Raw genomic sequence first — 26,583 nt, 5'->3', positions numbered from 1 at the left:
AATGTACTTTGCAGGGAATTCGAGTGGCACAAAGCAAAGTTCTACTAAGAGCTGATCATATAAGATATTTTGTGGCATAGTGTATTGTGGCATATTGCTACATACACTTGTAAATGCTAAATACATATACACTTGTACTATATACTTTTATACGAACACTATATGCTTTTATACAAGGTCATTTGTTTAGCTAATGTCTTTATATCTAACAAGTCCCAATGCTCAATTTTTTTTACGAAATATTACGAATTTTTGGCTTCGTTGTTGGTTTTTTCTTTAAATGCCACTGATCGTGTCATATTTTTTATTATTTTTTTCTTTTTTTTTTAAGTAAAAAAGAGTTTAATATTTTAAAAAATCTCAGGATATTATACACATTTTTTAAAAAGCTTCCCATTTAAATTCTATTGCACGAAAAAGAAAGAAACGTAGGAGGAAAGAAAATCTTTCTAAACTCTTAATTTGTTTTGTTCATAAATGCTAAACTGCAAGAAAAAAAATGGGACAATTTTTTTTTGATATGCATATTGAGTTGATTTTTGCGTTTATTTTTTCAAATTTTGGAAATTGTACATTTGATATTAAAAGTTAAAGATGGATCAAATAACCGAGATAATATTAAAAGACTTAAACATAATTCTATCGAACATATTTGATCGTGAAGTTCTCAACGCTAAAATATATTCGCACAAAAAACTGCTGACATTTCTGCATTCCTTCGTGAGAATTTTTAGTTTAGGAAAATCATATGATTTTCAGTTTGCTAAGTAAGCAAATATAACTTATTATGTATTATAAATTAAGTAAAATTTTTATTTAGAATTTAGTCTTATAACTTTATTATAATTGATAACTCAGAATTTTAATGTAATTAATTTGAACATAAAAACTATAAAAGTTATTTTGTGTCATAAAAATTAAATTACATTGTAAAATAAAAACCGTGTTACAAATGTTTCTGAAATTTTAAACACAAATTTTTTTTTTTTTAAATCTGAATTTAAAATTCGTAACTTGCACACATACTTGCAGATCTTTTATGCAAATATTTTAATTGGCAATATTGTTTTCGTTCTCTTGTATTTCGTTTTTTTTTGCTCTTGATTTGTTGAAAGTAGCTACAAATGATAATACTGGAGCTATTTAAAAGTTATATTTTTCAATCTTTTGCTTTTTTGTTTTTTGCTTATTTTTTGATTTTGTATTTTCGTTTGCTATGAGTATATACAGAAAAAAGTTCCTGAGCTGAAAAAATCTTGCAATATATAAATGTGTTTATCTCATTTCCCAAAAAAATTGGGATGAGTGTTGATTTTAAAAGCTCATTACATTCTATTTATTTCCCTTTCTGTATGAAAACTGTAATGTTATTGCAAACCCTTCAAATTTTAATGTAAAAAGCATGGTATTTGCAAAAGTACATATTAATTCAAAACTCATAATAATTCAAAATTTGTACAGTAATTCGAAACTCGCCTACTTCATTTTCGTTTGCAAAAGTGCATCTACTCTTTACTGTGAGAATATTTAATATGAGTACTCTTTCATGAATTCCATACGTGAATTCAAAACATTACTATTCCACATATTAACACTCCCTCTCTCCTTGAGTTTTTATCGAAAACCGTGTATTTATATATTAACAATTTAAAAAAAAAATAAATAAAGTTGAGTCAAACCAATGGTTTGTATTGTATAGCACTTTCCCTTCAACAAGTGAAAATACTGCTTTAAAATACAGTCTATGTATTACCTACCACATTAATAAAATTATTTTCATTCATATACGAAACTCTTTCTAGGATTCCATACATTTAGGATGAACGATTTATGCAGTCTTTGAAATAAAGCAAAAATTAATTTAAAAACGGGTTAATTTTGTGGTTTCGGAAATATAAGGCGTTAAAATTCAAATTTTACAAATTTCAAGAGGCGATAACTTGAGACCGGGTGGAGATGGAAAAAAATTTTCTTCTAACGAAATTAACTATTTCTTAGTATCTAAAAGCTGGTAAAATTTAGATCCCACAACCTAGTATCTAAAAGAAAAACGAGATAACAAATTTGAAAAAAAAGGTATATTAGATAGCGGTAAATTTTAACGGCCATTTTGTTTTTTTTTAAAGTTTAACTATAGTATACCGCGCCGGGGGTTGTAAGCCACTGCCTTTCTGCGTTTCCAAAATAGTTAAAAATGGCATTTTTATGGTTTTAGGGGGGTATAACTTCTAGAGGGGGCGAGATAGGTAAAAATTTTGTTCAACGGAAATAAGTTTCTAGTAAAGATCTATGTACATATTAAATTTCAGCTTTCTATATTCAAGGGTGTAGAAGTTTTGTTATCACGGACGGACGGACAAAGTGAAATTAATAAGCACTTCTTGCAAAAATTTTTTGGAAAAGTGCTACATAAAAGTTTTGTTCAATAAGAAAATATTCTCAAAAATTCTCAAAAAATTTATAAGTTCATTGTTTTAACACCCTTTACTTAAATATTAGATTTCAACTTTAGCAAAAATGTTTTGAATATTTTCTTAACAATGACTAAAAATAAAAAATCGGCCATAAAGAGGACCCGGAGTCTGGCATATGCCAAAAGTTGATTGTGACATAGGCGAAATAAACTCATATAGAAAATTTCATCAAAATTGGTTAAAACAAACTTGTGATACACGCAAGCAAATATACAGACCGACAGACAGACCAAATTTTGTTAAATTTATATTTATGTATACAAAATTAATTTATTAGAATATTCGTACTTTCGTAACTGCTGTATTCCAGAATTCTTAGAGAAAACTCTTCTCCTATTTAATAACTGAAATGGTAAGTGGACAAAGGGGTTAACTTATATTTGCATTGTGACACATTTTTTCATTAACAAATTGTAAAACTATTAATTTTCTTATTACTTATCTCCTATGTGCACTATCAATCTCGTTTTCCATTAAGTTTCTACCTATAAGAGTAACCACAGTTGAAAATATATGAAATTTAATGATGTTCTATCCGAAAAGCTCGATTTTCGTCAAAATGTTAGTTAACCCCTTTGTCCACTTACCTCTTCAATTGTTAATATTATCGATCAATTTTCTTCAACGTATATTTCCTTTTTCAAATTTATTTTAAAGCCTGTTATTATGGTAAAAGTAAAAGAATAAGAAAGTATACTACTTACCGTTTAAATTTTTGTGTTTTCTGCGCATCTACGTCATGTATATGGTGAACATTTTTTTAGGCTATGTTATAATTATTATTTTTAATAGGAAAATATGAATTTTTTACAAAACTTTGTGTTAACCTTTTTTTTTAAAAAGTAATAGATAAAGCTAAAATTTTCTAAAATTGTATTTTTTATTTAATTTTCAAATTATGTATGGTGTTAAACAGAAATACATGAACGCATGCATTAAAAGTACAATAATTATTAATAAAGTTAATGTACAATATATACAAATAGTTCGGTTATTTATAGTTTAAGGCATATATTACAGTAAATTTTTTTTATGTTTGAATTTAAATTTACATCATTTGTTAGCGTCAGCAGGTTGTTTAGCTTATTACAGTAAAGTCTTAACAAAGGGGAATTAGAGTTTGCGAATATTTGATTATGTTCTAGACAGCCATCAGAGTTGCCAAAGTGGAATGTTTTATTCTACTATAAAAGAATAAAACAGTAAAGGAATATTTTACTTTCGAATTGGAATAAATAAGCATATTTTTTTCGAAAAATTATTTTACTAAAAATTAAATTTTTGGCTTTTGTTTTCATTCTAAAAGGAACAGGCAATTCCAAATAATGTTTTTATCTTCAAAAAAAGGTCAAAATCTCATAATTCCAAAAACCCTGTTAAAAAATTTATCAGACCATCCTTTTATTATATTTTAGATTGGCACCTGCTGCAATTGACATTTAAATTTAATCAAAAATATAAAAATGTTAAATGTATCGAGGAGGCACACTATTTATGATGATGACCTCTTAGAAATACTTCAAATTTAGTACTACTCTGTCAAATCTGATAAATTCCTATTTGTTAAAACATTTTCACTATCATCGATTTCAATCTCTTCATTATTACTTAGAAATATAACTTCATCAGTATTCATTTTAAAATCTGCGTCTTGGCCCGTATAATTCCAAAAAGCAGTTTTAATGGATCTTAATTTTTACTATATGTGAGTAAACATGTCGTGTTGTATGTTTTCAATTCGGCTTTTGTAGGTGATTTCTATTTACTCCTATAAAATGGAAATATTATAGTTTTAAATTCTTACTAAAATTTTTCCTTTCACGTAAATGTTCTGTGCTGATCGATTAGTCACGTTTGAAATTTTTCTGATGTTCACAATCGTTTGCTGTAGCTTTAATTACCCCCTGTTCAATTTTCTATTCAGTTATAGTTCTTGTTTTCTTTATTTACCATTCACGTGACGTTCAAAATTACAAAGATATAGCAAAAGACACACTCAATATCTTACCATTTAATTTTTTTCCCATGCCTATTTTAATCCAAAATATTCAGCAGCATTTTGTATATTGCGTTTTATATGTCATGATAGAAAGTGCAAAAAAATTTAGACAGATAAGTTATAGGGTACATTCATATGTTGTTTATATATGCAATCAGAGCTGCCAAATCAAATTAGTTTTTAAGTTATTAAAAACAAATATGTAGATACCTACTTTCAAACAATTTGTTTTTTGTACATTTTAAACTAGTTCAAACATATTATATTCTGTGCTTGCAAAATTTATTTGTTTTTCTCTTTCATATTTTATTAACAAGTAAACCAGAGTAATCTATTTAAAAGATGACCTGGCCTGGGTATGTATGACGTAAGTACCTGTCATTTAACAATCGGAATTTTTGAGTCGTTTGCGAAGATACTATTTACTAATGGTATATAAAATAATATTCAGTTGTATTTTAAATATTATTTTCTAATTCCCTCTTTATATTTTTTATTTACAGTGTATTTATATCAATATTTAATAATAATTTTTACATTAATTAAATTTTCAATTTGACACTACAGTTTCTTCCCATATCTTGAGTTATCTTACCTTATGAAAAAAAAGTTCTTCACTAAAAAATAATGAAATAAAATAGAAATGCTTCAATACCATAATGTTGAAGACGGAGGTTGTGCTTGTAGTTTTTCCGCTTTTTTGCATTTATTTTAAGAATTTTAAATAATTCTGAATGAAAATATTATTAAATTTAATTGAGTGAAAATAATTTCGGAAATTCACCTGTTTTATAATGAGTATGAATTTATTTTGTTATTTCTTCTCAAAAAATACGAGATACGCAATGCCGAATAAATCCTCTCACTCGAAAATTACGTTATATAAATATATGAAAGTTACTTTTTTTTCTCACTTGCTATTAAAACAACGAGATAGAAAATGTATTATAAAATCTTAGAAAAATATTAAAAATTTATGTACACATAAAAAAGAATTCACATTTCGTAAAAAATTATGGATATAAAGAATTACAAAAATCTAACTACAAAAACCAAAAGCATAAAAATAAAAACCAAAAATAAAATAAAAATTTAAGAACAAAATAATTTACCTGCAGTATTGTTTAAAATTTACATAAATAAATACATATGAAGAAATTGATTTTAAATAAAAACGAGAAAAAAAATAGAGTTGACCTTGTCAACTCTGTGATACCCGTACGAATTTGTTATCCTATGCGCGAATAACTAATGTGCCATAACTAACTATGGGGCAGACTATGACTTTAAGTTGCCGTATTACCATATTAATTTATGCAAAATTTCAGTACTATGTGTTATTCAAAATACTGGTTGTGCCAAACTACTATTGATGTTGTATGGCACCTACCAGAAAGAGCCAAGAAATTTTAGCGAATTTTATCAAGCACATCGGCCCTACTAATATATTCACTTGTGTGAAATCTCAATATCACAGCTTTTATAGTTTCTGAGATATAGTCAAATAACTTTTGAAGTTGTATGGCAGGTACAAGAAGGAGCCAAGTAATTTCAACGACTTTTATGAGACACATTGGCCCTACTAATATATTCATTTGTGTGAAATTTCAATACCATAGCTTTAATAGTTTCTGAAATATAGTCAAATAACTTTTGAAGTTGTATGGCAGGTACCAGAAGGAGCCAAGTAATTTCAACGACTTTTACGAGACACATCGGCCCTACTAATATATTCACTTGTGTGAAATCTCAATATCACAGCTTTTATAGTTTCTGAGATATAGCCAAATAACTTTTGAAGTTGTATGGCAGGTACCAGAAGGAGCCAAGTAATTTCAACGACTTTTATGTGACACATTGGCCCTACTAATATATTCGTTTGTGTGAAATTTCAATACCAAAGCTTTAATAGTTTCTGAAATATAGTCAAATAACTTTTGAAGTTGTATAGCAGGTACCAGAAGGAGCCAAGTAATTTCAACGACTTTTACGAGACACATCGGCCCTACTAATATATTCATTTGTGTGAAATTTCAATACCATAACTTTTATAGTTTCTGAGATATAGCCAAATAAATTTTGAAGTTGTATGGCAGCTACCCGAACCGGTACCCCGATCATGTCCAATTTAAATAGGGTTCTGGCACTTACTACAATAAATCATTTGTGAAAATTTGGTGAACTTAGCTAAATTAGTTTTTGAGTTATCGTTCGGACGGACGGACAGACAAAGCTAAATCAACTCAGAATTTGACGCTGATCAAAAACATACACTTGAGTCTATATCTAACACCGTTATTTCTTAGCGTTACAAACGGTAAGGCAAATTTAGTATACCCTTCGAACATACGTTCGTACGGGTATAACGAGGAAAATAGAGTTGATCTTCAATACCCGTACGAATTTGTTATCCTATGTGCGAATAAATATGCCAAAACTGACTATGGGACAGACTGATTTAAATTGCCGTATTACCATATTAGTTTATGCAAAATTTCAATACCGTTTTTTTAATATTTTCTAAGATATCGCCAAACTACTATTGAAATTGTATGGCAGCTACAATTTAAACGAATTTCATGAAACACATCAGCCCTACTAATATATTTGCTTGTGTGAAATATCAATATTACAGCTTTTATAGTTTCTGAGATATAGCCAAAATTATTTTTGTTTTATTAGTTTGTTATTTAACATATCTTCTGAAATGCTTTTAAAAATTATACTTACGATTTTATAGATATTTAAATATAGTGAAACATTTACTAAAATTAATGCACATAGTCGAAAATCTGAGAGCCAAAAATTTTTGTATTCATTACATATTAACATGTATCAACAAACATTTATATACGTATGTATATGGTTACTATTTTTTAAGTAAATTACATAATATATACATAATTGTCCAATGGATTATTATTTGGAAATATTGTTAAGATAGAAGTATGACTGAAACTATGCTGTTTTTGGAAATTTCTTTCATAAATGTTTTATGTATGATTATTTAAACCAATGATATTTTGAATCTTGAAAAGGGAAAAGTTTCCATGCATGTGACTTGAAAACGTATATTTAAAAATTATTATTTTAAAGTCAAATTTAAATAATAAGTACAGGAATCCCTCGATATACGTCGGCCCTATATACGTCGTTTTGATATACGTCGGCGAGATTTTTGTTCCTCGTTCTTAATATACGTTGTTTCAGATTTGATATACGTCGTTGAGAAATTTTTTTTTTTTTTCATAAATTTTGATACATTTTTGCTTAAAATAAAAAATTTTGGTACAATTTCTCTTGAAATAATAAATTTTTAGTACATTTGCACAAAAATAAACAATTTTGGTACATTAATACAATTTTTTTGAATGAGAACTAAATTGATTACCTGTTCATATTTACACATACAATGTCTATTATAGCTTATGGTTTAGTGTTAATTTTTTTTTGTGATAAAAAGTACAAATTTTGTTTAAAATTTTATGCATAATGATGAATTTTGGAATTTTGCATAATGTATGTACAAAGTACATAGATATATATTTATATTTTTTTTTGTTAATTTCGTTTTGTTTATGCTTTAATTTTATGTTTTGTTGCATTTGTTACTATGTTGTATGTATCTAAATAAAAACATACATATTTACATTTTGTGAACTTAAAGACTTATTATTACATAAAAACGAACATATTATATGTATAATTAATTACGAAGGTATGATGTATTAGATGTACGAATTTTTAAATAAATATGCAAACGTACAACTATGTATTTATCAGTATTTTTCTAGTAAAAAAACATACTTTTTCTATATGGGTTTTCGATATACGTTGTTTTGATATACGTCGTGTTTGGCCGGAACCAAAAACGACGTATATCGAGGGATTCCTGTATTTAAAAACAAACCTTTTCATAATATGTACGTATTGTACAATATCAATCTATTTTAAAGAAAACTTTTGTAATCTCTACAGTTCTTAACGAAGGACTTCATTTTTATATTCGAATCCCTCTTTTAAATATTTACTTATCAATAATTATTTTAATCTATTAACTTTAATTAATGAGTTCTTTTTATTTTAATCTTTTCTTACAAAAATTTTTACTCTTGGCAAAAATATTGCTAATGATGACAGGTAAATGTCATCGCGAATATACTAAATTTTTTAGCTAAAAACATTTGTTTGACGGTAAACTATTTTAGGGGATTTTAAAAATTGGATCTTAGCTGTTTTTCAATTTTGATAGGAAAATATTTTTTTACTGCTAGTCTACGTGTAATACGTCGACTTTTGCACCATGTTTTCTTTATGCCATAACAGTGAGGCAAAAAATTTAGGACTCCGGTCCAAGAAGAGGTTTGTTTGCCTCCCTGCTTCCCAGCACATTATCGGCCTCATTTCCTTCCACGTCCACATGGCCCGACACCCAACACATTGTGAAACCGGGTTCAGCGCTCAGATTGCAGCCCGGCTATCTGACATAATCATTATCTCCTGTCTCCGATACCCCTTTCCACCTCGGCTGGAAACACGCTCGGAAAAGTTCCCATAAGTTCGGAGAATTTGGTTCTTGCCCCAAACACTCCCGCATCTGGCTCCATACTGGTTTTTGACCCATCGGCGTACCATCAGATAACGTGTGTTCCCACTGGGCGACCCGAAAAGTCACGCTTTAAGTCCCTCCTTTTACTAAGCAACGAGACAAAATTTTTCTCGAAGGTGTACCTCCTTACCATGTCGCCTCTAGGTATCGATAGGATACGTCCCCAACAAGACAATCTCGATCCCTCGCTCCAACAATTCCAACTACATTTCTTCCCAACATGAAAAAGGCAGCCTTCACTGCCATCTCAACAACGAGGCGCGAAGGGGTTAGTCCCAAAATTACCTCCATTGCCGCAGTTGGACTAGTCCTCATAGCCCATGTGATGCAGACGCATGCGAGTGTCTGCAATCGTTAAAGCCTCTTTCTAGTTGTACTAAGAGCACCCCTTTTACCCATGCCACTGCTCCATGAATAAAGACAACCCTATCCACCTTCCAGGACTCGAGAATGTATCCGAGAGCAAAGCTACTCCTAAATATTCTTATTATGAAAGGCATAATTGGCTCCTGCCCCCTTTGCAGAAGTGCTGGTGAAATCCCATCCACTCCCGGCGCCTTGAAGGGCTAAAAAGTACCAACAGCCCACCTTTCCTCTGTAATTATGCATGCAGCCCTCTGCCAGTCCTCAGGACGTGGTGCCCCGCGTTCCCACGCCACGGATCTGACATACGGAATGCTGCCGCGGAAATGCGCCTCCAGGAGAAGAACCCTTTACTCTTCCTTCTCCATTTTTCTAATTACAAGGCAGGTCCAGGGTCGGTTTACTGCCTGTAAATCTCTACTGCCTGTGAATCTCTAATTGACAGTCCTTTGATTTGCCCTCTGTATACCCAGCGTTCCTGTATAATGGCTATACCCAGACGCTCCTTGGTGAACATCCTTGTTAGAACAGCCGCTCTGGCGTGGCGTGGGTAACGTTCACCTGGGCGACCTTGGTGCATTTGTCTGTCATTTTGAGAGTTGGGACGTTATCTTCTGGGAACGGTTCCCTCGGACAAAAGAGGTCTTCCACCATATTCTCCGTCGTTAATAAGGGGACCGCCCCTCCTCTGGGGATTCATAACCTTCAGAAGGACCTCCCTCGCCCGTCGACTCCTTTTTGGACATCTTGCGGCTCGCGGAGATTCTAAACGGCTTACCGAAAAAACGTATTCCATCGAATACGTTTTTTCGGGCTACCCCATTCTGAGCGCGTGTACAGGCATTTTCCTGAACCGATGCCGCAGAATGTGACAACCCCGCCTGATGGCTTCCGCGGAAGAGTTGTCGGCCTCTATTCGGAAAACCTTTCTTTTACCGTCCTCCCGCTGCCCCAACAGCTTTCACACCCGGATATGAATTCCCCCGTTCTGGGCCTGGAATGGCCAGCGTTTTTTGACATTCTTGGTCCCTGCTCCTGGGGACGAAGACTTTGATTACGCAAGGCTTGAAGATGTCATCTCCTTTCCTCGCTACCAATTCTGGTAAACTCCATGTGCCCAGAACTGGCACCCGCTTGATCAGCCATTCCGCTGTCCTCTCATCTGCACAATCGACGAGTACCATCCCGGGCTTTAAGTGTCTTCCTTCAAATTGGATGATGCTATCCCAGCCCTTGACTACCTCGTCGATTATTACCTCCTCCAGCTGGGTCGTTTACTGCTGGGTCAGCATTATGGAGGGGTAATCCCTCGACAAAACTGCCACCTTCATAAGATTGGCGGCCGCGGCATATCTAGTGCTGGGCTCCGTTGTCGAGGAGGAGGGTGTGGGTTGCATTCCCATATTCTTTCTTTCAGCCGTCTTCCTTCCTTTGGCCTGCTCTTCTTGGGATGTCAAGGAATCTCATCCTGGTCTCCTTAGGTGATTTTCCCTGCACCAGGAAGCGCAGGTACAATCTGACACCGTACCGCTGAGACTTCGCCTCCTTGGATTATCCAAGCTTCCAGGTTAACCCAAATATGGCAGATAGGAAGGCTTCCTCCTTCCATCAACACTATGCATCCCGGAAGGTTAGCTCTCCACACCGATAGCCTGCGAGGATGTAGAGGGCTGGTTCCGACTGTCCTCCATGCCGCCCTTTCCTTTCTCGTTATTGCAAGGGGCATCACGGAGATTAGACTCCATCTCCCTTGCAACCTTCTCCTTTTTTGTGTTGTTCGGTTGCTCCCGAATTGTGACGGTGTTTTCTCGTCATGTTGATTTTTCTGTTTTTGTTTTTTGTGCTCTATTCATGTTTTAGTCCCACGAGTAGCTAGGGAAAGCGTAGTCCGGTACGCCAGAGCCCTGCATGACGTAGTAAGGTCAAAATACTCTCTGAGGTGACCTTATTTCAGAGAGACTCCGTTCGTGCTTGCCAGTATACCCCCCTGCTACCAACTAGTCCACTAGGCACGGGTCGTATAACACCATTGAATTGAGGGAGGGGATTTATTGAAGATAAGCTTACTACGTTACTTCATGCCCAGGAAATTTTTGTTGTTTTCAGGCCTCACTTTCGCTCTTGTCGGCATGATTGTACCGCTCTTTTCGGCATGGTATCCGCCGACATCGCTCTCAAGATCATTGACCCTGCTTTAGAAATCGAAGGAGAAAAAATTTAGGGGAACTCTCTTTTTCAAACCCCAGATTTGTCAATTTGAAATTCAGTTTTGAATTATCAGTTTAATTTCATTTCGAATTTTTTTTTTCGTCAACGTCTCTGGTATTAAAGTAAACAAACAAACTTTTGTGATTTTATCGAAAAATTTAGCCTGTTTTTTGAATGATCAATTATAAAACACGTATATGAGAACACGTATTTCTTAAAAAAGCATTATTATTAAAAAAAATTATTCAAGGTGGCCCTTCCTTTAATAATTCTTATTCGCTGGTTTTATTTATCACTCAGCTTTAGAGTTGAATTAAAATACAAAATCCGTAGTATACTCGTATATACCTGTAAATTTACTTAAATTTACAGGTATATAATATTATCCTTTATCCCCACCCCACCGTAGTATAAAAATATTAATTATTTTATTTTTATTATAAACAAAAGCTTTTCTTACTTATTTGTATGTAGCAAATTAAAAATTTTGCCACAATATTACGTACATGTAAAAATTAAAATCAAGATTTTTTTTAATTCAAAGATTTTCAGTTTTATTTTTAAAAGTTAAGTTCATAGTTTTAAATCAACTTCTACTATTAAAAGTATATCGTAATACTTGTTGTATTACAATAAAATTAAATACACTATGAGTTATTTTCAGAACATTTCACCTAAGTGTAACTAAAAATAGCAAATGCTTTGTATTTTTTATTATTTATTGAATTTATCGAAGCATAACTCCGGTTTCAGTTTTCCTGACTTTTGTTCCTCTTTTACCAGATTGATGTTGGTTTTTTTTGTTGTTTCTATTTAAAAAATTCTCAGGGCTATTTTTTTTATGTGTAATATAATATGTGTGTACACAATTCACGGTTACACAAATACATATGCATTTATGAAATCATAACAGTACATGATATGCATATGGTGTACCATAAACTACTATTATGTAAAGATGGCTGTGGCTGTTTATATATACACATATACTTACAGACATAAATTATATTTTTATACCCTGCACTTCGTGAAGGGTATATTAACTTTGGTATGGAGTTTGTAACTACTTGAAGGAGTCATCTGCGGTATGGACATATATATATATTCTTGCTCAGCGTAAAATTCTGCGTCGATTTAGACATGTCCGTCTGTCCGTCCGTCCGTCCGTCCGTCCGTCCGTCCGTCCGTCCGATCGCACGATAACTCAAAAACGAATAATGCAATCGACACCAAACTTTCACAAGTTTTTTCTTTTGTGCCAAGGACGAGCCCTATTGTCATTGGACTAATTCGGACAACGGGTTCGGGTAGCTGCCATACAACTCAAAGAGTTTATTTTAAATATTTCAAAAACTAATAAAGCTACAAATATAAAATTTTGTATACATGTGTCCAATTATATTCTACACATGCTCTAGAAATTATAATGGGATAGCTGCACCGGTTCGGGTGGCTGCCATACAACTCCAACAGCAAATTTTTTATATTCGGCAAAATAATAAATTCAGATTCATGAAACTTGGCAGTCATGTGTCCAATTATAGGTCAAATATACTTCTAAAGTTTTAGAGGAATTGCTTTACAGGTTCGGGTACCTGCCATACAACTCAAGAAGCTAATTTTAAATATTTGGGAAAATAATAAAGTCAGATTCATGAAACTTGGCAGTCATGTGTCCAATTACGGGTCAAATATATTTCTGAAGTTTTGGTGGAATTGCTTGACAGGTTCGAGTAGCTCCCATACAAGTCTAAAAGCTTATTTTAAATATTTGGAAAAATAATAAAGTCAAATTCATGAGACTTGGCAGTCGTGTGTCCAATTATAGGTCAAACATATTTCTAAAGTTTTGGTGGGATTGCTTGACAGGTTCGAGTAGCTCCCATACAAGTCTAAAAGCTTATTCTTAATATTTGGAAAAATAATAAAGTCAGATTCATGAAACTTGGCAGTTGTGTGTCCGATTATAGGTCAGACATATTTCTAAAGTTTTAATGGGATTGCTTGACAGGTTCGAGTAGCTTCCATGCAAGTCTTAAAGCTTATTCTTAATATTTGGAAAAAAAAATAAAGTCAGATCCATGAAACTTGGCAGTTGTGTGTCCGATTATAGATCAGATATATTTGTGAAATTTTAGTGGAATTGCTTGACAGGTTCGGAGACTTGCCAAACAACTCCAAAAGCTTATTTTAAATATTTGGAAAAATAATAAAGTCAGATTCATGAAACTTGGCAGTTGTATGTCGAGTTATAGGTCAGACATATCCGTGAAGTTTCTATAGAATGACTTCACAGGTTCGAGTAATTGCTACACAATAACGAAAGGTGCAGGGTATAATTCAATCGGTTTATACCGACTGAAACGTTTTTACTTGTTTCAATTTAACAAATTTTATTCCAATTCCAACGCTAAAGCAATCGAAACATGTAAAAACATTTAGTAAGTAAAATAAATTTCAATTCGTTTTTCGAATATACGAGTACATAAGTAAAACTAAATATATTTGAGTTAACTATAAATATTTAAGTAAAAACAATTAAGTAAATATGTACAAAAAAATGTATGGTTATGATTTCCAGAAGAGGATTTCCCTGTTCGCTGAATTTTTAATACAAAGACAATAAAATTTTCCGCCCATTTAGCGAACAAACAATAAGGTCACTTTAACACACAAGTAATTGTAATCCAAAACCTCATTTTAGTGTCCCATCATCTCCAAAAAATGTGTTTTTGTTTTAGTTATCAATTGAAATTGAACAAATGTATATTTATAGCTTAGTAAAAAATACTTGATCTGAGATATTCTAAATGTTTTTAGAGCACTGTGTGATTGAGAAGAAAACCTCAAATCAATTACAAAATTTATCCCAGACGGACAACACGCCGAATATTTAAAAAAGTCCATAAAAAAATAATACATTCATAAAATTAATAGCGTTAAACAAAAAATCAGTTTCAGGTCTATTATATTTTTATTGTGGTATTAAAAAATCAAAAGTAATTTCAATTAATTTTAAATAAACATATAACAAAGCAACACAAGAAGAATGAAAGAAAGCTATATATTACTTACGTTATGTATCTACGTATGTGTATGGCTTCTGCTGCATTATGGCTAGAAGTCCATTAATATTTTATTTATTTATTTAAAACAAATTATGCAGTTTTATTAATGCTAATGTTTTTTATTTTTATTATTATGTAAACTATTAATTTATATATAATAATAATTTTCAAAATTAGATTCACTAATTTTAATATATACATTTAATTCAACTATTTTAATTTTTAATAAAAAATTTTTTAATAATTTTTAATTACACTTTTTATACCCTGCACTTCGTGAAGGGTATATTAACTTTGGTATGGAGTTTGTAACTACTTGAAGGAGTCATCTGCGGTATGGACATATATATATATTCTTGCTCAGCGTAAAATTCTGAGTCGATTTAGACATGTCCGTCTGTCCGTCCGTCCGTCCGTCCGTCCGTCCGATCGCACGATAACTCAAAAACGAATAATGCAATCGACACCAAACTTTCACAAGTTTTTTCTTTTGTGCCAAGGACGAGCCCTATTGTTATTGGACTAATTCGGACAACGGGTTCGGGTAGCTGCCATACAACTCAAAGAGTTTATTTTAAATATTTCAAAAACTAATAAAGGTATAAATATAAAATTTTGTATACATGTGTCCAATTATATTCTACACATGCTCTGAAAATTATAATGGGATAGCTGCACTGGTTCGGGTGGCTGCCATACAACTTCAACAGCAAATTTTTTATATTCGACAAAATAATAAAGTCAGATTCATGAAACTTGGCAGTCATGTGTCCAATTATAGGTCAAATATATTTCTGAAGTTTTAGAGGAATCGCTTGACAGGTTCGGGTACCTGCCATACAACTCCAGAAGCTAATTTTAAATATTTGGAAAAATAATAAAGTCAGATTTATGAAACTTGGCAATCATGTGTCCAATTATGGCTCAAATACATTTCTGAAGTTTTGGTGGAATTGCTCGACAGGTTCGAGTAGCTCCCATGCAAGTCTAAAAGCTTATTCTTAATATTTGGAAAAATAATAAAGTCAGATTCATTAGACTTGGCAGCCGTGTGTCCATTTATAGGTCCGACATATTTCTAAAGTTTTGGTGCGATTGCTTGACAGGTTCGAGTAGCTCCCATGCAAGTCTAAAAGCTTATTCTTAATATTTGGAAAAATAATAAAGTCAGATTCATGAAACTTGGCAGTTGTGTGTCCGATTATAGATCAGATATTTTTGTGAAGTTTTGATGGAATTGCTTGACAGGTTCAGGTGCTTGCCATACAACTCCAAAAGCTTATTTTATATATTTGGAAAAATAATAAAGTCAGATTCATGAAACTTGGCAGTTGTATGTTGAGTTATAGGTCACATATATTTCTGAAGGTTTGGTGGAATTGCTTAACAGGTTCGAGTAGATCCCATACAAGTCTAAAAGCTTATTCTTAATATTTGGAAAAATAATAAAGTCAGATTCATGAAACTTGGCAGTTGTTTGTCCGATTATAGATCAGATATATTTGTGAAGGTTTGGTGGAACTGCTTGGCAGGTTCAGGTACTTACCATACAACTCCAAAAGCTAATTTTAAATATTTGGAAAAATTATAAGGTCAGATTCATGAAACTTGGCAGTCGTATGTCCAATTATAGGTCAGACATGTCCGTGAAGTTTCTATAGAATGATTTTAGAGGTTTCTATAGAATGATTTTTAATAAATTAAATGTGTAAGTGAATCACCAAGTAGGTAATTTAAATATACATAATAAAACTAAGCTCAAGAGCATATATAAATATTTAAAAAAGTGTATGAAAGCCTTCATATTCATTTAAAAATTAAGTCAGTGTTGGAAAACCTTTTTGTGAGAAAGATCTCACATTATGAAATTTAAAAAGTTAACAAATTTTTTCTTATTACACATTATTAAACTTTTTCTAAAAAAATATGTACATATGTATATTTTTCTTTCCATTTTCTTCTTCTTAATTAAAATCCGGCTTGTCAGACGTCCAGGTTTTAATTAAGAAGAAGAAAAAGGTTCTCGGACGGGTAAATTTTCTGAGTAATGTGATCAGCAGATAACCGACCACGATGTATATTGTCTAGATTAGCAAAAGTATTCCAGAAAATTATGAAAATGCGTTTTAAACACTTCTTTACAATTTTAAGGACACTAATAAGCTTTTAGTTAACATACCTAGAAAAATGTATAATTGGCTCTTCGTTCGGCTGAACCGATTTTAATGAAATTTTATATATAAGTTTATTTCGACTATGGCACGGATTAATCAACTTTTGGGATATATCAGGCCTCGAGAACTGCACTTTTTAGCGGGCCTGTTTTACGTTTTTGATCATTATGAAGAAAGTATTCAGCAGATATTCTTGAAATTTCATATGTAAGTTTCGCTCGTCCGTCCGCGAAACCTCCTAACTTTTGGAAGAAATCAGGCGCCAGTAACTGGACGTTTACTACGGGTGGGCCAAATATACATTTTTGCGTATATAACGAGAAATAATCAACCGATCTCCTTGAAATTTATTATTTAAATTCGAAGTATTAATGCAATGAATCTATAAATTTTTTGGAAAAATAAGAGCTCGGAAACTGATCTGGGGCCGATTTTATATTTTTTACCATATCTACGGAACAAATTGATGGAATTTCTTGAAATTTGATATTTGAATTCTGGTTGTCACCGAAACTAACTGACAACCATTTCAGTAAATTCGGGCAGCACTAAATGAAACTCTACTAAGAGCCAAATTTACCTTTTTCTAGGTATGTTAACTATAAGCTTACTAATGCCCTAAAAATTGGAAAGAAGTATTTAACAAGCATTTTTATAATATTCTGTAACATTTTCACTTAACTAAACAATACACATTGCGGCCGGTTATCTGTTGAGAACATCAGGTTTTTTTGTATGCTGTTTCTTTATGGTATATTACGCTTCCACATGAAGAAAATGTATTTTTTCAAATGATCGACTGTAATTGCTCAGTTCAAACCACAACACAAGCAGTAACAGATTTTCATCTGTAAAAATTTTCAATTACAAATACATATATCTTCTTTCTCGTTAAAAGAAAAGTGAAACGAAAATCGAGATTTTCCAACATCCGAGGGCAGAACTCTATAAGACTCTATATTTTAAGATCATAGATGTTCCAAAATATCAACATTTTTCAAAGTTTTAGTTTTACTAAATTAATATTCAATCTTTTTCTGTTGGACTTAAGCTAACACTTCTATAGTTTTGTGTTATATAATGTTGTTTTAATATGTTACCCTATATAAGCATATAGGGCTATCATATTTTCTTCTGCTATATTCCTGTTGGCTGTTTACTAGTACGTGAAATGATTACTAAAAATGTAGTATTGATTAAGTAAAAGAGAATAACAACGACAATCTTTAAAAATTAAATGCTATAAATTAAAAGCAAATTATTTTGGATATAACCATACAAGGTGAAAATAATCTTCATTATTTTGGTTATTTTAAACTACGAATAAATCTTATATATAAAAAAAAATTTTCCCAAAAAAAGAAAAAATCAGTAATACCTAGTAACGGATACAAAGAAACGCAATTTGAAGAGTATCGAGCATTCATGGATACCATAAAAGTAACTGGATTTCATATCCCTGAAAGCCCAAAAGAAGGTTAACACCAGAACTTTTCTCCAGAACACCCTAGCAAAAAATTTTTTGGCGCAGTCATGGGTCATAAAGCACCTTCATAGTAATACTGAAAAATTCATGAAAAAATCTTTGTAATTTTTGTAAATCGGTCCTAGAAAGCTCTCAAAAACCGTTCTAAGGAGCCTGAAAGTTATCAAATATAGTTAAACGATACACCATCAAAATTCCGGCATTGGAATGCATAATGTTCATGAAGCAAGATAAAATAATTGGAAAGAGCACAGTCGAAGCATTTAAAAAATCGTTTGCCAGGTCAAAGAACTCCTCGGCGATCGCCAAAAAAAGCACTTTAAGAATATTGATAAAAACGTCCGCTGATGTTTTTTCAATTTTTTTTATTAATAAATTAATTGTTCACGAATAAATTTATTTTCATTTGGTTCTGCCATAATACAAAGATTTTGCGTTTTTCAAGTCTGGAGAAGTAAAATGTTGAAAAATATTCCAATACAATAAATTTTAATCTGCAGTACAAAACATTATTAATGTTAACTGCACGAATTCAAGTTGGTTTTGAAAAGCTTTTTTTTCACTTACATTTTGAGATTATGAAATAATGGATGGCAATAGAAAATATGAATATATATGGTTAGAAATTTATGTGAGCTATTTTTTCAATAAAAAACTTAATAATTTTTCAACAAAATATATACATGTATATATCTTTATTACAAACATACATTTCTTCAAAGTTAAAACAAAACGTATTTACTTAATATTTCTGTATATTACATTAAATTATTCAACAGAAAATAAAATAGTTTTTGTTAGATGCTTGCGAATATTTTTTTTCTAAATCTAATGTTAAGCGTTATTTTGAAAACTTTAAAATTTAATGAAAGAGATAACGGAATAAAGTCACTATGAATGATGTGATAAGTCGCGTCAAAAGGTTCAGTTATGAAATAAAAAAGTTTGTATAAATAGGGTTTTAATTTGTTTTTCTTAACTTTGCTTTAATTACTTTGATTTTGTTTTCCTAAAAAAAACTCTGGACGTCTTTAACTGATTTTTTACCGACCGTATTGTGTAAACAATAGGTAGGTTATGTGATGGCAACAAATTTTGCATATCGAGTTTTCAGTGGGAACGTACTTCTCCATAGTAGGGAAGTGTAAATAAACTATTTTTAGCAAACTGTCGGTCTGTCGGTCTGTCGGTCTGTCCGTCTGTCCGTCTGTCGGTCTGTGTGTGCACGCGTGTAACTCAAGTTCGCCTGAACCGATTTTGATGAAATTTTATATGTAAGTTTGTTTCCACCATGGCACGGATCGATCAACTTTTGGTATATATCAGGATTCGGGAACTGCACTTTTTAGCGGGCCTATTTTACATTTTTGAACATTTTGAAGAAAATATTCAACCGATTTACTTGAAATTTTATATATAAGCTCAGCTCGACCGTCCGCAAAAATTCGTATGTTTTGGAAGAAATCAGGCATCGGCAACTAGACGTTTACTACGGGCCAAATATACATTTTTGTGTATATAAAGAGAAATAATCAACCGATTTCATTGAAATTTAATATATGAACTCCTCGTATTAAAACAATGAACATATAAATTTTTTGGAAAGACCAGGGCTCGAAAACGGATTTGCGGGCCGATTTTACATTTTTCACCATTTTGAAGAAAGTATTCAACCGATTTACTTGAAATTTCATATATAAGCTTTGCTCGATCATACGCAAAAATTCCTAACTTTTGGAAGAAATCAGGCATCAGCAACTGGGCGTTTACTACGGACCAAATATACATTTTTGTGTATATAAAGAGAAATAATCAACCGATTTCATTGAAATTTAATATATGAATTCCCCGTATTAAAACAATGAACATGTAAATTTTTTGGAATTATCAGGCATCGGCAACTAGACGTTTACTACGGGCCAAACATACACTTTTGTGTATATAAAGAGAAATAATCAACCGATTTCATTGAAATTTAATATATGAATTCCTCATATTAAAGCAATGAACATATAACTTTTTTGGAAAGATCAGGGCTCGAGAACTGATTTGCGGGCCGATTTTACATTTTTCACCATATCCACAGAACAAATTGATGGAATTTCTTGAAATTTGATGTTTGAGTTCTGGTTGTTACCGAAACTAACTGGCGAGCATTTCAGGGAATTCGGGTAGCACATTTGATATTTGAGTTCTGGTTGTTACCGAAACTAACTGGCGAGCATTTCAGGGAATTCGGGTAGCAAAAAGCGAATCTCTACTGAGAGCCAAATTTACATTTTTCTAAGTATCTTAACTATAAGCTTAAAGAAGTATTTAACAGACATTTTTATAATATTCTGTAACACTTTCATTTAACTAGACAATACACAATGCGGTCGGTTATGTGCTGACCACATCAGATTTTTTTTATTTTATTATTTAAATTATAAGACGTTAAAATTTGCAATTATATTTAAAAATTGCCAAAATTACAATGACATTTAATTGCCAAACTTATGATAATATTTTGTACATGTATTAAAAATTGTTTTAGTTTTAGTTACTTGAATATTTCTGCTAAATTAAAACACTTTTTTTTGTCTATTTCAGATGTTAAAACACGTTCAAATATCACCTTTTCGAAATCGTTCGGATTCCCTTTCCCTAAGGTCATCAACATCATGTGCTTCATCACTTTGTGGTAGCCCAGAGCCCCAAAATGATTTACAACTTACGCCGTCAAGAGCGTCTAGTTATTCAAGTTTAAGTGAGACAGGTCCTCAGGTAACATTTGTCTCGTTAATTTCACCGTTTTTTACATAAATAGCATAAATAACTAAAATTTATAAAATTTACGCATCATAAATTTAATATGTTTCACCAAAATCAAAAATATACCATAATATAAAAATATAAGTTACATAGTATATTACTTAAATTACTTTCTTCTCGATAAAATTTTATCATAATGAAGATTTTGTGACTCAAAATTATTTTGACACACATAAATTTCGTAAAATAATTTAAAATGCATGTGTATAATGATTTGACATACATTCAGGATGCACGAATTTTTGCAATGAAAATCAAAATTTTATAAAAATTTAAAATTTGGAGTGTTAGTGACGCATACATATGTATGTATGTATGTGAAGGTAAAATGAAATAAACCTTCCATTGCTTTACTGTGTAAACAAGCAGGAATTTTCGTATGTAGTTCAGGCTAATGAAAATGTTAAGCATATTTTGTTTCTTTAAAATTTAATGTTTTTTAAATATCTTTTTACTTCCACAAATCTATTAACTATATTATTTCTATTCCCAGACAACAATTAAAGTGTACACAAATTGTCTAAGAATTGATATTGAATACAAAACGCTTGGAATTCAATGGGATACAACAAGTAAAGAAGTGATAACAAAACTTTTAAAAAGGTAAATTAAATTGCAAACAAACATTACCCTTTGGTACTAAGAATATACTTTTTGTAAGGGTGGTTTGGAGCTGGTATTAAAGCTCTCGGGGGTGATTCCTTGAAGTTTTTAGGAAAACAAGTGTTCTAGTTGACCCTTAATGTTTTTGGAAAAGAAATTATTTTTTTTGCATTTTGGTGGTCTATTAACTGAAATAAAGATGATCTCCTTTCGAAAAATTTTTCCTAAAGAAACTATATGAAGTCACCTACCATTCAGAACCATGCTGTACAAAACTTATTTTTTCATACAATTTTATGTATTTTTTGTTGTAATACAGATTTAATTTTTTTTATTCCAGATTAAAAATGAGACATCGTGATCCAAAGTTATTTTTCTTATCTATGGAAGTAACAGTGAGAAGCGCAGGAGTCAAAACTGTTTTCGTATTAGATAATGCAGCACGTCCTGCTATTTTACAAGCATGTCATCCAAAAGGGGAATCAAGGTATGTTATGTATCAGGTATTTCCAACAGTTTGTAGATCATTAACAACAAAAATATCAAGTACTTTAAACAAGGCACAAGTTCAATTATTTTAAGTAATTAAATGAACAATTTAATATTGTTGCGTAATATAATTTGAAATTTGGAAACATTATGAAATTAAAAGGAATGCAAAATACAATGTTTTGTTAATATATTCATTTTTTTGCACATATTTTAGATTTTGTCTGCAATCGAAACCTGGAGGACTAATACGTGTACATACTTCCGCCTTGCAATCTTCATCCCAATATAAATCGCTTGTGATATCACAGGAAACCACTTCTGATGAACTATTATGTATCTTGTTATCTTGCTATAATTCAGTAGAACCAGTAGAACAGTTCTCATTATATGAAGTAAGTAACACTATTCTAACAGAATCATTTTGCTAAATGTATTTATTAAAAAAAAATAAAGCATTTGAATTTTATGGAATTAAAAAAATTCTTTAACTTTTAATAGGTTTGTCCTGGTCAAGAATATCAAAGAAAATTACACCCAGACGACATTCCTTTGAAAGCACAAAATGAAAGAATTCAACGTGGAGAAACCTGTCATTTTCTTGTACGACGAAATCCCAATTATCCAAAGCGTCGACAAACAATATCGACTACCAGTACAAGGAGTGGCAACATGAGTAGTAATCAAAATTTTAGCAGCGGAAAAATATATGACATAGATATAAGTGAAGTAAATAAAGAGAGTGCAAGGATAAATACGGTTACGCCAAATATGTCAAATGAAAATTCTGAAAGACAAACGAGGTATCCAGCGTCAGAAATATGTATTGAAAAAAGCGAATTAAAATTTCATGATTATAATTGTTTTGACAATAATTTTAAGCAAAATCAAAAATGTTCTTTGAACGGAAATACCCTTGTTTCTTTGATTCAAATATCAACACCATCCCAATACTGTGCAACAATGCTATCTCAAATGAAAGAACAGAATTGTTCGGTAATCAAAGCCAAAAAGGCACAACAAAATCAATCAAATGTTCAAAAAAATTGTCAAAAATGCCGAAATTCATTTAAATCTTGCGAATTTTGCAATAAAAATTTAAAAGCAACGATATTACATGCTCCACCACAAGCATCAACTCCATCATCCAATCTTAAATTGACTGAAAATTTAAGCGTATTACAAAATTCTAAACACTACAGTCGACAAAAATGTATGCTCACAAATTTAGAAGTGACCAAGTACAGTCCAGTATACAACATTCGAGAGATACGTACTGTTAGTCAATCTTTTTCTTCGCTTGGAAATGATAAAAAAATTATAGACATCGATTTCGAAACACATTTTGTTCCTGTATCACCAACATTGAAAGAAAAGTTTTCAGCAAAAAAGGAAATGACTATAAATGGAGCAATAAGTTCTCCTAGCATAACAAAAAGTAATAAACAAGTAGGAAGTAGCGTAAGCAATAAAAACTACGCTTCATTTTTAGCATTAATACCTTTTGCAAACAAATCACAAAATTTCACTAAAAACAACATTTTACCATTAAAATCCAAAGAAGTATCTGGCTCGTTAAACGATACAAACTATGATTTGATTTCAACAGAACAATCGAGCTTATTAAGAACTGGACGCAACTTTCTAGAAATAAAGGTCTTGAATGAATCAGAAAAAAGAAATGCAAAACCCATTGAAGAAGTTAATAATAATCCATCCAAAGGCTTAGGTCATTTTGTCTATATTTAAGCAGATACATCTAATAAAAAAACCAATATAATAAAAAAAGCTTAGATTTATGGACCTTATGGAAAACTTAGATTTATGGACATAGCAACAAAAGAATTAACGTATAATTTTTGTAATATAAAAGAAAAATATATGTACATACACATGTATTTACAAAATATACATATGTAAATGAAACTTGAAGAAACTTTAAAGATTGAGAAACTGAAAACGTCATCATTTTCTCTCATTTTTGTTCAAAAAGAATTATTCCAGACTCTTTGCGTACAAAAAGTTTGTTTTAAAAAAAGTTTTTATACTTGTACGAACGTATGTTCGAAGGGTATCCTGAATTTTCCTTACCATTTGTGGTACTAAAAAATGATGGTCTGAGATATAGACTCAAGTGTATGTTTTTGATCAGCGTCGAATTCGGAGCTTTTTCTGTCCGTCCGTCCGTCCGTCTAAACGATTACTTAAAAACTAATTGAGCTTTAATGAAAATCAGTGAACTTAGAGTTTTTTCAAATTATTTATTACAATAAATTCCAGAACCACATTTCAATTGAATATGGTCGGGGTACTGGTTCGGGTAGATGCTATACTACTTCAAATTTTATTTGACTATATCTTAGAAACTATAAAAGCTGTGGTATTGAATATATTAGCAGGGCCAATGTGTTTGATAAAATTCATTGAAATTGCTTGGCTCTTTCTGGTACCAGCCATACAGCTTCAATAGTAGTTCAAATAGAAAATATTGAAAACACAGTGCTGCATATACAAATTTTGCATAAATTAATGTTAACACGGCAACTTAAAGTCATAGTCTGTACCATAGTCAGCTATGGCATATTTATTCGCACATGGGATAACAAATTCGTACGGGTACATGGTCAACTCTATTTTTCCTCGTTTTTAAATAAAGTTTTTTCAAGTTGTATAAGGTTTTTAAAAACTTTCTTATACCAGAATAAACTGTTATGTATATACGTACATATGTACATAATTAATTTAATATATACGCTAAAGTTGTAGTAGCAAAAATTAAGTAAAGATATACATACATACATATATACATAATATAAGTACGTAATATCTAACGAATGCAAGGCAAAAATTTATCAAAAGGATATTTACATACATTTTTTTCTTTTTTAAGATATTACATACATGCATAACTTCAAATTTTAACATTCTATGACTTCAAAACTGTATTGTTACATAATTCAGCAATGACTATAGACTAAATTGTGACTAACGCGGCTAAAGTATACGAAGTCAACGATTTTGGACACACTACGATTATGAATGTTTATATGTATGTACATATAAATAAAAAATTTTATTGTCTTACTTCAGCATTGTAAAAAATAAAGTTTAATTTCACTTAACTAAGTGAACTTAAAATAACTAGATATCCATAAAATATATAGAATCCAAAGAGTTAAATTTTAACTTGAAAAATTAAAAACTATGAACTTTCATATTTACATTGTAAAACTTAGCGGCAACATTTATACCAAAGATATTATTTTAAAAAATCAAGAAATTTGTTTTAAGAAACTAATTCATTAGTTATTATGTGTATGTGCATGAATAATTATTATTATTTTTAAACGCATATATATGTATGTGACTACAATTACTGTATACATATGTATAATGATTTCAACAAAAGCCAATAGCCTTTTACAACCTTACATGTAAAATTATGATTGCGTGATCACATACATACATATGTAATTACATAATTGTTTTATTAATGTTAATTTACATAAAATTAAAAGTAAAATAATTGCCAAAATTAATTGAAAATTCTAAAAATATAATGTAATTAATACCAAAAATTAGCAAATACTTTTATGATTTAATAATTTTGACCCTTTAATGTAAGTAAATTTATATTTTAAAAAGTAATAAAAATAATGTAATAATTAATACATGCATTTTGTAGTGAAATTATTTAGTACATTATGTAAATGAATATAGAAGAATATTATTTTATAAATTTATAAGCAGCTGTACTATAAATAAAGTTATATAATATTATATAACTTTATTTATATATGTAATATAATTATTATAATTATATATATATTAAATATGTATGTCAAATCGAGCGTTATATACCATTGGAACGATAGAACTATCAAAACCTATAAGATGGTTAAGGAATGCATTTGAACGTTTTTTATTAAATTAATTAGAATATTGTATCGTGAGATTCTGTTAAGATAAGCAATCTTATCAAAATATATATGATATATTTGACATTATTTCTCTCAAATATTACATTTAAAGGCTTACGTCATCTGCACATTTTTGCTCTATAATATATCCAGATTATATTTTGATTTTTATAAAATTTAATGCCAACAGTGGGTTCGCACGACACATAAGTGCAAAATACTTTAAAGCTTTACAATAAATAAGTTGATTGCATGAATAAAACTCATTTGACTTTTACACACTAATTATCGCCGTTTTCTACACAGTTAATCGTTCAAAATAATCATGAGGTTGCATGTACATATGTATGCAATGTGTATATTTCCTTATAATCTT

The 26,583-nt window shown here is 30.9% G+C and overlaps 1 protein-coding gene across 4 annotated transcripts in view; it reads left to right on the top strand.

Moving 5' to 3' along the window:
• Positions 1-25,950, top strand: part of LOC129612405 (uncharacterized) — a 36,207-nt gene extending 10,257 nt beyond the window's left edge. For all 4 annotated transcript variants that reach the window (XM_055525974.1, XM_055525973.1, XM_055525975.1 and 1 more), the window contains 5 exons: positions 20,974-21,147; positions 21,689-21,798; positions 22,139-22,285; positions 22,505-22,682; positions 22,789-25,950. In XM_055525974.1, the coding sequence (XP_055381949.1) occupies positions 20,974-21,147; positions 21,689-21,798; positions 22,139-22,285; positions 22,505-22,682; positions 22,789-24,036 (1,857 nt within the window). In that variant the 3' untranslated portion in view covers positions 24,037-25,950. The remainder of the gene's footprint in view (positions 1-20,973; positions 21,148-21,688; positions 21,799-22,138; positions 22,286-22,504; positions 22,683-22,788) is intronic.
• The last annotated feature ends 633 nt before the right edge of the window (positions 25,951-26,583 follow it).

Source organism: Condylostylus longicornis, unplaced genomic scaffold (genome assembly GCF_029603195.1).
Source record: "Condylostylus longicornis isolate FDR11 unplaced genomic scaffold, ASM2960319v2 ptg000072l, whole genome shotgun sequence".
NCBI lineage: Eukaryota > Metazoa > Arthropoda > Insecta > Diptera > Dolichopodidae > Condylostylus > Condylostylus longicornis.
Note: the sequence above shows the minus strand (reverse complement) of the source record. Positions and strands in the feature narration are given on the sequence as shown.